The sequence below is a fragment of the Geotrypetes seraphini genome, chromosome 3 (assembly GCF_902459505.1).
Source record: "Geotrypetes seraphini chromosome 3, aGeoSer1.1, whole genome shotgun sequence".
NCBI classification, from domain to species: domain Eukaryota; kingdom Metazoa; phylum Chordata; class Amphibia; order Gymnophiona; family Dermophiidae; genus Geotrypetes; species Geotrypetes seraphini.
The window spans coordinates 229270465-229286870 of NC_047086.1; the positions used below are offsets into that span (position 1 = coordinate 229270465).

The following is a 16406-nucleotide window of genomic DNA, read 5'->3' on the forward strand; positions in this document are numbered from 1 at the left end:
AGCTGAAATGTATTGCAGCCTTAAACACAGGGTTCCTCCCCCCCCTTCCCCTTGCAGAACAATGCTACGTTTCTTTGAAACAGGGTGCAGTTTGCTTTGAAATCTGTGGTTGATCTTGCTTCTAATCAAGGGACATCTATTTTAGGAACGTGTTTTAATTTATTAGTGAGCACATAAGTTGAATTGCAGAGCTAGCTTGTTGGTAAATATGAAGTCACTATTGGAGAAGAGATTCACAAATTTTGATAATCTGAATTATGTTGTAACATACTGACAAATCCATGTGGCCTGAAGCTAGGGATTTCTGGTTGTGTGGCCCACTTTTGGGGAGGAATCCTAGTCCATAGCTATTTCCCCTCCCTGCATTGTAGCCTAGGGTGTGTTTGATCAGGCTGGTCATCTGCTAGCTTGAATTAGTGCAAGTGACCTGGCTTGCTCTCTCTTTAGTAAGTAAACTAGCAGCATTGCTTCTCCTCCGTGAGGGGGGAACATGTGCTTAGCAGTACGTTGCTTTTTAGGGGTTAAGCAAGCAGACAAAGGAAAACTTTGCATCAGCTTGTTCCTGAAAGCAGAGTGGCTCTTGTTTTTGTGAGATCTTTAGTAGTTTGAAGGTGGGGGGTTGTTTTTGCAGTTAAGGGCTGAGCCTCTTTTTCAGTCATGCTCTTCACCTTGATCATGGGGACGAGGAAGTTGTTTGCAGACAGGTAGAAGTAGTGTTTGCTGTTGCAGTAGTATTTTTTTTTTTTGTAATGTTTCATAGTTCAGTGACTGACTATCCTGAACCTGCTCTCTGCATTCCTGTTTCTTTTTCACCTTTCATCTACCTCACCAGCAGTGCATAGCTTCAGGACTGGGCCTTGTTTATAAGCTACAGGGCTGACTTCTAAGAGAACTGGGGCTCAGAAAGAAGTCTTCCTGTTACATCCCACCCTTTTTACATGTTGGGTCTCTTGTTCTCCTAGCAGGAGAATTTTATGGCTTCCAAGACCTCTTTTATTGCTGCTATTACAGGAAAGACTGTAAACAAATGTGGAATTTGTCTATGTTTCTGTTTTTACCTGAGGAGTTTAATTTCCTTCCACCTTTAGTACAAGCCCTTCTCCAGTTATGGGTTGCTAGATGTGAGAGAGGGCTGGGTAAAAGGAGTGGGGGTTGGGGTTGTACTTAAGTAGGGTAACCAACAGGTATCTTAAAACTGATCTATATACCATAGGAGGAGATGGGCCATGTGAATGGGGGCAGGCCTGCTTTACAACTTGCTGTTTGAGGACCTATCCTAGTTTTTAGAAGGGAGTTGAGCTAATATTTATTAAAAGGCAGCAGCAAGTACCTTTCCCTTAAAACAAATCAACATAGCAGTCTGCTAGTGTTAGCATAATAGCACAAGCTGATGTAGCCTTTGAATCTAGGCAAAGCCTGTGTCTTTTATAGCTCAACCCTTATGGGTATGCCTGTAGTAGGGTGTAAATCCTAGGCCAAGGGGGGTATGCCCTTATCTTTTACTGGGTTTTGACACAACACAGTTTTTCTCATAACCCTACAGAAGGCATGCTCACAAGGGCTTTGTTTCCTATAGGAGAAAATATTCTAGCCACAGGGAACTGTTATATTACCAAATCTTATGTTATGGTTTGGCTCTTTCCTGCCTGGACTACACCCAAGCAATGTCTCAATTCTGGCAGCTGTGGAGCTTTCCGTTTCTTTTGGAAACAAGAAAAGTAATATTCTTACAGTTGCTGGAAATTGTGCAGGCCACTTTAGCACTGTAAGGCCATAGGGTATGCCACAGCCTGCACCCTGCTTCAATCTCTCTCACTTAACCAACAGGCAGGAACTAACCATTTAATTTATACCTAGCAAAGTTTTGTACAGGTTTGTAAACTATGAGTTTTGGTTTTATTTTTTACAAAGTTGGTTTGAATTTTATATTGGCTCCTGTATGCCTTCTTTCCTTCCCTTACCCTGCTCAAGACTCATTCATTCCTGATCTTGCCAACCTCCCTTTTGAGCTGACAGTCACAGCTGATCTTATTTTGAGAAAAAATGTCTGCTGTTTTTAAATAAAAGATGAAATCTAAACACTTGTTTTATTCCTTTCACTATGCATATCATATTAAACGATGCACCTCGCAAGCAGCATATATGTTTGAATTAAAGCGCTATTGCTGTGCAAAAAGGGAAAGCAAATCACATCAGGAGTAGAGAATGGCACGGGGGGAAAAAAACCTGTCCCCGTCACCGCCCTGTCCCCCTGGCACCCCTTGCGCAGTCCGTGCATCTCCCTCACTCCCCCTTACCTTCACGGCACATTTTAAGGTTTCAGTCTTGTTAAAAGCCGCTGGAGTGTTCGTGCAGTCGCATGAGTGTGTGGGCGGAAGCTTCTCCGACGCAACCGGAAGTTGCATCAGAGGAGAAGCTTCTGCCCACACACACGCGACTGCATGTACGTGCCGGCGGCTTTCAACAACACTGAAACCTTAAAGCGCCGCAAAGGTAAGGGAGGGAGGGGGGCCGCACGTGATTGGTAACCATGCACGTTCCCTTCCTTAACTGCGGGGACAAGGCCATTCACTACTCCACGGGGTGATGGATGACCTAGTCCCCGTACCTGCGGTGAACACCTTTCCCCCCCTCCACCGTTTTGGCAGGTTACCCACAGCTACTCACGGGTAACATTCACTGTGTCATTCTCTAATCAGGAGTTCTCAACCCAGTTCTTGAAACACATCAAGCCAGTCGGATTTTCAAAGGATACCTACCATAAATATGCATGAGAGACATTTACATAGAATGAAATAGTGGCTTGAGAACCCCTATATTAATATGCAGCTGTAGCCAACACTGCGCTGGAAGCAGGCAAAAGGATATAAACAATTTTATTCTGTATGATGTTGTCCCATACCAGTTTTCACCATGAACTGGGAAGGGGAGGTATGTCCTATCCTGCTCATCATATTTTATAACCTACTTAAAAAATCATGTGACACCCCTCCCGCTGATGACAAAACCAAAACAAACTACTTGAAGGCAGCAGTAATCAACACAGGCTCCTGTCTGATGGTGGTCTGTGAATACAAACAGAAGGGTTAAAACCTGGTCACTGGCTACCACTACTAGGTATAGATCACTAGAGCAGTGTATCACAAACTGTGCCGCTTGAGATTTCAGGTGTGCTGCGACACACTGGCGAAGAGGAGAGTCAGCCAGCGCAGACGACTCTCCTCCTGGCTGGCATCATCCTCTTCTCCTCGCACCTCCCAGAGCCCTCCACCAAAACAGGTCATGACCAGATGGACCTCTGCACATGCGTGGACGTCGACGTGGTGACATCATCGCATCGAATTCCAGGTGCCTTCCGGCCAGGGCATTGGATTTAGTGTGCCGCCACCTGGAAAGTTTGCGAGACACTGCTGTAGAGGCTCAGGAAGGGAGAATAGGCCTATATCTGTACCACTAATCATTGATGAGCTGGGGTCCCAACCCACACTTTAGGAACCTGTGTACAGAGAGAGACTACACACTAATGTAGAATGAATCATCACTTCTCCTCATCACACACATCCCCCCCCAACAAGATACAAACCATCATAACAAACGTGGGTTTTTATTCAACTGCCACGCACGGTCTACGGTCATACTTAAGGAACATCACATTGCAACATGATTTCTAAACTCTCTTTTAAAAATGAGATTGGTCCTAAAAAATATAGAAAGAAATAACTTTTAAATTCACACAAAAAAACCCCTGTACATTATCAAAAGATTCACTAAAACACATTTGGTTCTAAAAAAAAAAAAAGGGGGAGGAGGAGTTAGGAAGAATGCCCCTTGCTTGGAAAAGGACTCTTTGAACTGGACTTTAATTCTCTCTCATTTCAAAATTGGTGGAATGAACAGGGCAGTGACTGTGCCTTAATTAAAAACAAAAACTTTTTAAAAAGCAAAAAAAAAAAAAAAGGGTTTCATGAGATTTACAACAAAAGCTATTATTTATCCAAGGCAATCTGCAAATTCAAAGTTTAGATTAGGCTTCTGGGTGGAAACACACACCAATTCATAAATGCCACCGAACTGTTGGTTCTGTGAAATGTCCCTGCTTGTATGCAAGGGATGTCAGGCATCAAAAGGCAGCTAGGCCCTGAATGACATGCAAAGCATCCTACCCTTCGGCAGCATAAACTTTGGACATCTTTCCCAGTACAAACACACAAAACTCTGACCCCACCCCCTCTTTTTTGAGAATATTAAATAAAAACATTAATTCTGTAAAAATAGTTGCCCCGAGCCTTTTAAAAGGGGAAATACAAATGCTCCTTTATCCACAGCCTTTTAAGCTCCTGTAGCCTCACTGGTCAGGAATCTGAGCCTACTGGATACAGCACCTTAATTGGCTGAGAATTTGAGGCCTGCCTCCAAAATGCTATGGATAGAAATGGGAAAAAATTAACACAAAATAAAATAAAACTTTCCAAAAAAATAAAAATAGATTCTGGAGACAGCTGAGAGCAGAAAGTGACATCACAAAACATTACATAAACATTTCTCATAAGAATAGTTCATAATATTACTTTAAAAAATATATATATATATAAACAACAAACAGATCCATTGCTTGTTACAGTGCAGTTTAGATAAAATATAAATATTTATGTATATTATAAAGTCAATTCAAATAAATCTTCAATCCATCTCTTATTCAAAATGCAAACAGAAGTGCACTGAGGTTAGTTGACAGAATATTGATGATGACAAAGAAAGGCTATGTAAAGATAAGCAGGAGTAGACGGGGAGTGAGATGCACTTTATTAAACCCAGCTCCCCCAGAAATACCTTTGTCCAGTGCTTGTATGATGAATACCAGAAATGAAAGGGGCAATTCCCCACCCCCAATACCATATTTCACTTTTTCTGCTCCATGGTGGGGACATAAGGAATGTCCCCAATATCTCCTGCTTTTATGGGAATGTAATCTGTCTGTTTTGCAAGATGAGGAATGGTGAATAGTGATCCCAGCATTCCTAAGTCTAATGGATGTTGTGTGCTCATTATTGCCACCCTGCTTGGACAGCTGCCTTTCTTCTCCAAGTCAGTACCCGTACTTGGCAGCATTGCTGACTAGACATGGCAGTGCCACTGGCTGTCCTCCACCCGCACCCTTTCAGCTTAGAGATGCAGGTCAGTGAACAGAAAATAGCTTCTAAGAAAAATGCTGTTACAGAGGCTATGGGAGGAGCTGCTAAAGCAACAATACTGAGGGGGCCCTTGGAGAAAGCAAGGCCCATAGTGAAAGTAACTTCAGGCAGCCCGTGAGAGACACCACAGGGAAAGACTAGTGTTCTTTTTCAAACAATTATTTCTAGCAGAGCTGTGGCATTTTCCCTCTAGATTCATTGGGGGGCTGGCAGGAAGCGTTTACAGCAATTAAAATAAAAGAATAAATATGTTTTACCCCAACACTTTATCAACAACTGGCTGGTGCTGAGCAGATCCAGTGCCACAAAAATATATACATCACTATGTACAGGAAAAGCAGCGCCAAAGTGCCACAGTAGTGTCAGGGACAAGCACACTTCCAATATTAAGGAGTTTTGGACTAAAATTACACAGTTAATCAAAGAAAAATAAAAAGTCAACGAAAGGACAGTGGTCTAGACCCAGAACCTCAATACGGCAGTGATCTATGATGATAGAACAGACATTGACATGGCGGAACAGGCCAAATAGGAGAACGCTATAGAAATAAGGACAGGCCTTAACCCAACTTAACCCAACGCTATAGAAATAAGGACTGGCCTTAACCCAACTGGCCTCAACCCAACTCCTCCCTATCCCCCCTCCCCACCATAACATGGCACTAGTTTGGTATCACTAGACCTAAATTTTAAAGTGCTGCAGGAAGGCGTTCTATGACACAGGCAATGAGAAAGGGCAAAGTGACAGCACAGACTATAGTGGACCTAAGACTCAACAGAATTACCCTGAAAAGTGCAAAGCACATAAAACAAAATCCACAAACTTCAGCAGAAGGGACACACTGCTTCTCTATCTCATACCAGGCCCTAGGAATAGGCTATATCTCAGCAAGCATGGAGTAAAATCCTGAAAAAAATCCAAGGGTATTTCAGAATCTCTCCAGGCTAGGCCACTAACTTTCAACACAGACATATTGCCTAGGTGTACTTGCCCATGGTCCCACAGAATTATACTACCTACATTCTGCAAGCCTAGCACTACCCAGCGTGCCCTGCTGTTTGAAACATAACATGAAAAAAGCATGACCTTTGGGACAGCTGGCTTTAGTATAACAGCTGCCGATTCCTGCAGACTGTGAAAGCTAAGTAGCAGATTTCTGAGCACTATCAGTAGAGAAGCCCCTTTAGGGGAACAAGCTAAAGCAGGCCAGAGGAAGCAAGTTCTTGGGGGCAAATTTATCCCCTTTTACAAAGCCCAGTAGCACAGGCCGCTGCAGTAACTGCCCTGAAACCCATAGGGATTTAAAAGGCTTTGGGGCTTTTGCCACACAGCTTCATAAAAAGTAGGGGGAGGGGTTAGTTTGTTCATGACACTGGTTTTGTCATAAAATACTTAGAACTGAAAATAAAGAGTTTAAGCAGACAGGGAAATCTTTTTCAAACCCTAACAAAACAGGGCTGTGAGGGATTCTAAACATGGATGTTTTCTTGCATTCCTAGTGAGGAAAAGAGGTGTGAGCTCAGATTTAGAAAGTAGGAAAAAGATAAGAGATGGGCAATTCCTGGAGGCAGCAATACTGAGCAGTAAGACCCCACTGCTACAGTGAAAGGCAGCAATCCTCCAGCTTTACTGGCCTGTAATACATCAATGTTTCAACAGTACAGAACAGGAATATGCATGACTCGTGCTCAGTCCACAAAGAGTACTGCCTCTAGAATTCCCCCCCAAACACATTCACTAGTAAACTATTGCTATTATTAAATATACCCAGCTATTTCTTTTCCTTTTTGTCTAATGAAAAAATAAAACACAAAAAAACTTTTTTGGCTTACAGTCCATGGTGGGTTCTCTCCTCCCTTGGTGCATCTGTGAAAAAAATGTTTGAATTCTTTCTGCTCCTGCTGCAAGAAACAGTTTTCTTCCTGTATGCCGACATACAAAGTGAGCTGCACCATGCAAGGATCCCAGGCTTTGAGAGGGAAACCTCACCTGTGCAGGGAGGGGTAGTGCAGAGAGACCTTGGCCCACCACTTAGTCATTGATCGGCCTGCTCGCTTCCCTGATAAAACTCTGCCCAGCGACTCTCATAGAATTTCCTCAGAGAGAGGCCAGCCTTTCCCACTTCAGAGTCATCTTCATTGAAGGTCTGACAGTTGTCAAACACCAACACAGCGTCTGTGGCAAACTCCTCACAGCTGGAGTATCTGGACAGATAAAACATACAGCAGGTTAATACTCATTCTGGGAAGGAGAGAAGGCCACTCAGCAGGCTTAATTTTTTATATATGTTCAGTTTTTAACATGACAATATGAAACTCCAACTGTGTTACATCTGCAACATTGGCTATCACAATCAACTCATCTAATTTTTTTTTTTATTGTTCCTCTCTCCTCCAAAAGCAATTAAACAATTTATATATAATTTTGTATTCAATATATATGAGGGGCCGCTGAAAAGTTCTCAGCCCAACCAACAAAGTTGGGACAGTTTCCATCAAGGGCTATACACTTTGTCCAGTAATTTTCCACTTTTTTCATTTCATATTTTTCCAACAGAATGAAAAATGTGGAACTTCACTGGACTAAGTATATAGCCCTCGATGGAGACTGCCCCAGCTTTGTTGCTTGGGCTGAGAACTTTTCTGCGGACCTTCATAATTATATTCATCCATAATTTTATTTTATTTAACCCTTCCCTTCTCATTTCCTCATCCTCTCCTCCCTCATCCAAATTTATATGGCTGCTAACCATAGCCTCATAGGCTCCACAGTGGCGGCAGCCTTCTCTACCATGCATTAGTGCCAAGTTCTACTTCTCGACGACAACCATTATGTGGTTTTGTGTCAGCCTTCACTTTTCCTGCACCATATTATTGCCCTCAAACACTAAGCGGGTTCCAGTCTCTTGTTCTATGGAGTGCCTCTTCCATAGGGGTAGCACAATAGAAACAGCTCCAGAGGGTGCACAGTGCCAACCCTAGGGAGACATACTGCAGCACTTGGCTTCCCTCACTGCAGCTTACTATTGGGTTGTAGAGGAACATCTCATCTTTCATATGAAGTTCTGGCTTCTTTTCTTTTGTACATGACCAGTGTCTTCATTTGCTTCTTACTGACATCATCTTCTTTAACTAAAATGAGACAATGTCTGCCTCTTCTGTATAGTTCCAGCTTTCTCTTATTCTTGGTACTGGCTCAACCTCCTGTTCTACCCTGCAGTTCTACTACTCACTCAGTGGAATCTTCCTGCTTTGCTTTCACTGCTGCTGCTGCGCTCAAAATTATTTCTTGCCTGTGGCATGTTCAAGCATGGCTATTTCAAGGGGTTTCCTGTGCCCTTTTAGCAACTATTTCTTTGTTGCTCTTTGGTTTGGCTGCAATGCGATTTACTCATCAGCTCCAGGGTCGGCATCTTGCCTCTACAACCTGCTGAATTTCCAGGATGATGCAGATTCAGTGCCTGCTCATGGCACACCTATGCAGAAGAGCTATTTGGGTCACAAGTGCCATCCTAACATGTGGCTTCACGCTCTTCCATCTTCCTGCGAGGAATGGACATGTCTCAGTTTCAAAGTTCTATTTTCCAAAACCGTGGCTTCAGAGATGGCATACACAGGTGTGATTTGCATGCAATGTCTTCATGTGTGGTGTCAAGTATAAAGTATAGCTGATGATTTCTGTTTGCTTCAGTGGAGGGTTCTGAGCTGTTGGGCAGAAGTAGTCAACTTTCCCTTCCTCTTCGGTAAGAAGAATCAAGAATTTCGGCACCAAAAATGCCAGATAATTTTAAATGTAGGCAGGAAAGATAGAATCAGTGTCCTCACTGTGACACCATCTTAATTTCACACCAAATTTTACTGTTTGTATGCTGTTAACAAAATTGTTCTTTAGAAACTCTCCAGACCGATATATAGCTGCAAATCTTATAGATGGGTATATATCTCATCATGACCAGCAGGTGGAGACTGAAACAAAACTTTGGAACTGGTGGAGACTGAAACAAAACTTTGGAACTGTACATAATAGGCGACTCCCCCTTATTCCATCAGTCTTCTTTCAGTCTCCAGCAGGTGTGAGTGAGTTGTACCCTTTTCCCTTGGTAGGCCTGTTGGAATTTGTTTAGGGCTTCTTGTCCCCTTTATAGTGCCAGACTGAGCTTTGGTGGACCCTGTTTGGGGGTCCGTCCGACCTCAGGAGTGTCAAACCCGGCAGGTCGCGTACTGGGTCCATACCCTCCTTTCTTCCACCTCCCGTTTTTTTAGAGGTACCTCAGCAGTAAGCCTTGCCCCAAATTCAAGTAAGGCATACTGCTTTGAAAGCCATTGGAGTCTGTTCGGTGAAAAAAAAAATCCTGAGGCAGTGACGGTCTGAAGGGTTGCTTTCCCTTTAAATTTGCTGTAAATTACTGTACTTTTTAACTAACTGGCACTTTTCTTTTACCATGTTTCCTCGAAAATAAGACCTAGCATATAATATAAGCCCTACCCCCAAAAATAAGCCCTAGTCGTAGGCAGCTGTGCTTCCCCGCTGACCCTCCATCCTTCCCTCCCAACTGACCGTGAACATAAATACCTTGCTGCAGAGGAGTGTCGAGCCAGCAACATTCACAGGCTTCGCGGCCTTTTTGCTGGGGTCGTCTTTGTACTGATGATATGTATGATGATGTATAGTTCCCCTTATGCAAGATTATACATTAATAATAATTTTTCTGAACGCTTTTGTCTTAGAAGGGGAGTTAGACAAGGGTGTCCATTATCTCCTTTGTACTGGAACCTTTGCTATTGGCTATTCAGCAGGCAAAGGAGACACAGGGTATTCCTTATGCAGATCAGAAATACAAGGTCTATTGCTTCATTTGAGGAATCCTGAAACCACTATTCCGCATTTACTGGATCTGATTGATAGATTTGGAAAATTCTGTGGTTACAAAATAAACTGGAGCAAATCAGAGGTTCTTCCACTAAATGTATATTGTACAAAAGGATTATCTGATACATTCCCTTTTCTTTGGAAGGAAGAGGGTATAAAATATTTAGGTATTTGGATAAAAAGTACACTGGAAGAAACAATGAATGTAAATGAAAAATCTTTATTGCTGAAGGTCATGGAAATGTGTGAGCATTGGAACCCATTACATCTGTCTTGGTAGGAAAGAGTCCAAACAGTTAAGATGATGATTCTGCCTGTGGTTTGTTACCAAATGGGTATGTTACCGTTGTTTTTTCAGTGTCATTTTACAAAAAATTAAATAGTATTCTGACAAAATTTTTTGGCTGGGGAAAGCAGTAAGAATTGCTTTAGTATCTTTACAAAAACCAATTTGGAGGGTGAGGGTAAATGTTCCAAATTTTTATAGGTACCATCAAGCCTATATAATGCGTCAGGGTATATACTGGATCCTCCCTGAGCTCAAGGAAAATTTCCCAGACTGGTTATGGTTGGAATGTAAACTCATGTCTCCTCTGCGATTAGGTCACATTCTAAGTATCAAGTTACCTAGATCAGTGTTTTTCAACCTTTTTACACCTATGGACTGGCAGAAATAAAATAATTATTCTGTGGACCGGCATCTGTCCGTGGACCGGCGGTTGAAGAACACGGGGCTAAGTCGTGGGCCAGACCCCGCCCATCTCTACCCAATCTCTACCCCAGACCCCGCCCCCATAATAGTACTAATTGCACTTTGCACGTCCTGTGCCTCATCTGGAAGCCTTCCCTCTGACGTTGCAACGTCAGAGAGAAGGCTTCCGGTTCAGACGCAGGATGCCTGTAGGAGCCACTGCCCATGGCTTTGTGCACTGAATCAGTTAGGAAGAGGGAGCTGGCTCGAAGATAACACCACATCGATCGCACCATGGACCGGCGGTTGAAGAACACTGTTTTGGGCCTGATGCACGTGCTGGCCCTGTGGACCGGCAGGAAATTTCTGTGGACCGGCACTGGTTCATGGACTGGTGGTTGAAGAACACTGACCTAGATTATATAAGGACAATAGAATTTTAGAAACGTGGCAAACTTTAAAATATATCAATAATTTAACAACTATTCCAATCCATAAATCCACATGTCAGTCCCTCTGGCTGAACTCCAAGATTCAAATTGGCGGGTTTAATGTGATCTGGAAACACTGGATGAAGGCAGGTATACGTACTTTGGATGATGTTATATCAGATGGTAAGCTGCTTGACTTTTCATGATTGCAACACAAATTTGGTCTTAACAAATCACAAAATTATAGATGGTTGAAGTTGAAGCAGGCCATTAAGGAGGGGTTCTCTGAATGGAAAAATCTAACTAATCAGCATAGTCTGCCGGTCTTATGTTTTCAGGTGGACTTCCTGTGACACTAGGCTGCTCAGTGGTATAAATTAATATCTGAATTTTTGAATAAGAAACCAAAGACTGGTCTGCATGACATTTGGAGCATTGAGATAAAGCATCAAATTACTGTGTCTCAATGGCCACAAATTTGGGCTTGGAGGATGAGATGTACGGCGTCGGCATCTATGAGACAAACTTGGTTTATTTTGTTACATAGAGCATTTTGGACCCCAATTCGTTTACAGAAATTAGATAGCTCTAAGTCTAATGGATGCTGGCACTGTCATCTCGAAGCTGGGACATTAGATCATTTAATATTCTATTGTCCATTTATACTTAGTTTTTGGAAATCCATTTGGGGCCAAGTAACTAATCTACTGGAAAATCCGGTGGCATTATCATGACACTGTGTTATTTGGTACTTCTATGAGAGCTATGAGTCAAATCTCTTCTAATAATAATAAACTTTTGCTCATCATGACAGGGGGTTGCCATGCAGCAAATTATGAAAAACTGGAAAAATTGGGATCAATGAATTATAATTTTTGGTGGAATTCGTTATGCCAAATCTTTAAAATGGAGCGGGTAATAGCCATACAGCAGGGGCATTTTAAGAAATTTAGGGATGTTTGGGAGCCATTAACAAAATATTGTACAGAATGAATATTATTTTTTCCCTTTATTCATACACGTCCAGGGTGGGGAGGGAATACTTTATGATTTCTTATGCTTAAGTACAATTATTGGGTATAAGGGGGGGAGGGATATTTGATGTGAGTTAAACTTTGATGGTATATTAAGTGATGTTAAAGTATAAAATGATTGTATCTTATGTTACATTGAAAGTTTTAAAAATGAATAAAGACTTATAAATAAAAAGAATATACAGAGAAAAAAAAAGAAGAAGCCTGTTCCGGCCTTTCTCAAGGCTCATTCCACTAGGGGGTCAAGCAGCTTCTTGGGCTGAGTCTTCGCTGGTGCCTCCAGTGGATATTTGTAAGGCTGCAGTTTGGTCTTCCTTGCATTCTTTTGTCAGGCACTACGGTGTGGACATTCAGGCATGTCAGGAGCGGTGTTCGGTGAGCATGTTCTGGTGTTGGCCCTTCGGGGGTCCCCACCCTTGACGGGTACTGCTTTGGTCCATCCCATCTGTAAGATTTGCAGCTATACCAGTCTGGAGAGTTGCTAAAGAAGGAGAAATTAGGTTCTTACCTGATAATGTTCTTTCTTTTTGCCTCTCCAGACCGGTATAGCACCCCACCCTGTCTGTTGTCCTTGCGTGAAGATTTTGCTTTTTCTGTGGGTTCTAGTATTTTTCTAGGGCCGGGGAGATTAAAGAACAGTGGCTGTGGCTTGGCTGGCATAGCTGGCGAGCTATGGGGAACCTTTGACATTTGCATTTGCTCTTTTGCATTTTCCAACAGCATTCAGGTTTTATTATTTGTTACTCCTGTTCGGAGTCCTGTTTTTTCTGTTTATAAGTCTTAGTTCTGCTTGGCTATTCGGCAGACTGATGGAATAAGGGGGAATCATCTATTATGTACAGTTCCAAAGTTTTGTTTCAGTCTCCACCTGCTGGTCATGATGAGATATATACCCAGCTGTAAGATTTGCAGCTATACCAGTCTGGAGAGGCTAAAAGAAAGAAAATTAGCAGGTAAGAACCTAATTTCTTCTTGCTGTACACCACCTTGGGAAAATCTCTTTCATAAAGGCAGTTAATAAAACCCAAAGATATAAATAAATAAATATATGTCAGGTCCTTGACCTGCTCCATAAGCTTTGCTTCTTCTAATCTCACTAATCAGCTATGTTGGCCTGGAGCTCCTGCAGTACCACCTTAATGTCTCCATTCACAGCAGATATGTCTTCCTCTGGCTCATGGAACCAGTTCTGTAATTATGCCCTGGTGATCAGCAGTGCAGTATTTACACCACCCTCTCTTTCTATATAACCCATGGTGCTTTTACCTGCTCTCCTAGTTCATTCTCACCCATTCAATTTTTAGGCCTGTTTGTGCCTTGACTCTATTCAACTCATAAGCATATTCTTTTAAGTCTGCTGTCTTTCTGCAGGTAGATGACATTGGACAACAGGCTGAGTACTGTGATACCTTCTCCAAAGTCTTTGCCACCTTTTAATGGTTATTTGGGATGGTTAAACACATTTTTTAGATGTTCGTAAGGAGCTATGATCAGATTGCTGCTATTTCAAGTTCAAGTTCAAGTTTATTATTTGATGAATCGCCTATATAAAACATTCTAAGCGATGAACAATTTTAAAAAAACGACTTATTAGGAAATTTCCTCCCAACAGGACAGGGTTATCACTTGTTACTCAATGTCTCTTTCAGGTGGAAAGTGGAAATGAAGAAGGAGCATTACAGTGCAAGTCCAAAAGTCTGGATGCCACAAATCTGGACCACCCAAGAATCCAGACCCTTTAAAATTGTGATATCTGGATCACCTGATAAACAACACAAATCTTTTCCTATAAATGCAGGTGTCGCTCTCTCTCTGTGGCTTCTTTCTCCCATTCAGTGTCTCTCAGTCTCACTCCCTCAAGCTCACCCTCTTTTTGCTGCTGTCCTCGACTTCCTAAACACAGCTGTAAAGATATTGATGCAGGATCCTGTTAATTTGTGAGTTGCTCCTAGGTTTGCCAGTCCCACTCCCTCCAAAGTCTACAACATAGGGGGTGAGACCTGAAAACCTAGCAGGGAAGTGTGCAGAAACATTTAAGACAAGGACAGTAAAAGAGAGGGTAGGAGGGAGGAGGGAAACAGAGATGCTAGCTGGGAGGAAGGAAGCCACAGAGAGAAATGCTGGATAGGGGGGAAGGAAGGAAGCCACAGAGAGAGAAAGATATTGGATGGGGGAAGAGAGACAGATGGGGTGAATTTTAAAAGTACTGTCTGAGAATCTGGGCAGACTCTGTACTGACTAGATGGAAAGAAAGGGTGGTGGTTGGTTTGAGTCTTTCTAATATCACAACATGCTTTTTTTTAATTGACTAAATCTTCCATTCAAACAGGAACAAAATGCTAAAAGATGCTATTTTTCTTAGTAGATCGGTGCTAATCTAGTGTCACAATATAGCACTTAACTACAGGTGCCAGTTACCACCTTCTCCAGTGAGATCCCTGGTGCAAAATACAATCAAGTGCCAGCTATAAATTTAAACTTTGCTCAGGAGGAGGAGGATTTTGGCAGATCACAGCTCTCCTATTCACTCCTTCAAAGATCATCAGTGCCTCAGGTCCTGATGCTCAAAAGCTTTCCGTGCAAGTAAGATTGATTAGAGCCAGTTTTACTTGCAAGGAAGCCTCCAATGCTCAAAAGGGTTCTCAGGGGCTTTTACCAATCCCGGAAGCAGCTGCAGAGAACCCTATGCAAATGAATTACAAGAAGCTCATTAGTATTTAAATGAGCACTCCCTGTGATGCTGAAAAGGGAACACCCACCTCTTACAGGCAAAATGTACCAGACAGGTCTGGAGTTGACAGCAGCTGTGCTTATGCACAGGATACACACTCACAACTCACATGCATAACAGCTATGCCCTTAAAAAAAATATGTCAGCACAGGCTCCAATGTCCCTTTCTGCCACTGCTCCTTCCTCTTGCTGGCAGTGCCTCTACTTTTCACCTGCCAGCTCAGCTGATCACGGCTCCAGAGCCACTGATAAGCTGAGCTGCTCTCCCTGTGCTGGCTCAGCTGATCAACAGCTGCGGTGAGTTCTACTGGCCCAGCTGATCGTGGCTTCCCCTGCCAGCTCAGCTGTTTGGGGCTCTGGAGAAAGGGGCAAACTGAAGTCCGTGCTGACATTTTGCCTGCTGAGCATCACCCGGTAAATTAATATTGTTCCCAACCCAGTATTTTTTTACCATGTTGCTGGAGGCCACTGCAATGCTGTTCATTACTTGTTCTCCTGCCCCTTTGTCTGTTAGCCATCCAGTCTCATTGCTGGTCCCTGCCCTTAGCTGTGCTGCCCATGTCTGTGCCAAAGTTGCCTCTTACCCTCCAGTCAGCAACTTCTCCCGCATGGTAGAGAAGTCCATAGGATGCTTGATGATCTTCCTGTATCCAGGGACCAGCCTGGGGTTAACAGGCTCCAGGAAAGGCCAAGCATCATCGTGAGACTCCAGTTCCATCAAAATAATCCTACCAAAAAAAAAAAAAAGAAAGAAATTCTTAACATAAGTGCAATAAACTTGCTGTTGCTTGATAGAAAAGGAATCCAACAGCACTCAGAATAAACATAAGTCGCCTAGTTCAGCTCAACCAACAGACCTTCAGTTCAGGCCCAATCTAAATTCTTAACAAAAGGGATGATTAGGTTCTTACCTCGATAATCTTCTTTCTAGTAGAAAGGCATACCAGTCTTGAATAACTGGGTTTTATCCTCCATTGGTCGCAAGATCTTGCAAAAGGCATCAATCACATTCTTTTCTCTGCCTCCACCTCCACCCTCAGGGGCTGTACCTCAGCTCCTCAGTTCATACCAAAGCAATGTCAAACTCTGCAAGAATAAACATAAGAAGGAGTGGTACAAGGAATCTCCCCATCTATATCAACTCTGTTCTGCTCTGCAAAGATCAGTGAATAAAGCACATCAATGTAAAAAATGATTGGTAAAACAAGGTGGAACAAGCAAGCCACCTAGCTAAGTGCAACCTGCATTAATAACTATAGAGCTTTTACACTCCCTCATTTGTTTTTTAGTAACTTAATTTCATCTTACACTTTAAACCTGCTTGATAGTGAAAATTCAAACACCTGGCAATACATACATACATGTCTGAGACAGTAAGCAAGCTATTTGAAATCTGAAAGGGCAGGTCTTCAAGTCTCAAATGCCTTTCTATACGGTTTCAGGGAGTTGTATAGTAC

At 42.6% G+C, this 16406-nt stretch overlaps 1 protein-coding gene across 5 annotated transcripts in view; it reads right to left on the reverse strand.

The window, feature by feature from the left end:
* Positions 1–4675: 4675 nt before the first annotated feature.
* The window catches only part of BAZ2A (bromodomain adjacent to zinc finger domain 2A), a 305747-nt gene continuing 294016 nt past the window's right edge, over positions 4676–16406 (reverse strand). For 4 of the 5 annotated variants that reach the window (XM_033936980.1, XM_033936976.1, XM_033936978.1 and 1 more), the window contains 2 exons: positions 15534–15677; positions 4676–7397 (listed from right to left, as the gene is read on the reverse strand). In XM_033936980.1, coding sequence (XP_033792871.1) covers positions 7229–7397; positions 15534–15677 — 313 coding nt within the window. In that variant the 3' untranslated portion in view covers positions 4676–7228. Of the gene's footprint in view, positions 7398–12510; positions 13150–15533; positions 15678–16406 lie in introns of those variants that run through there. The other variant, XM_033936979.1, reaches the window with a different exon arrangement.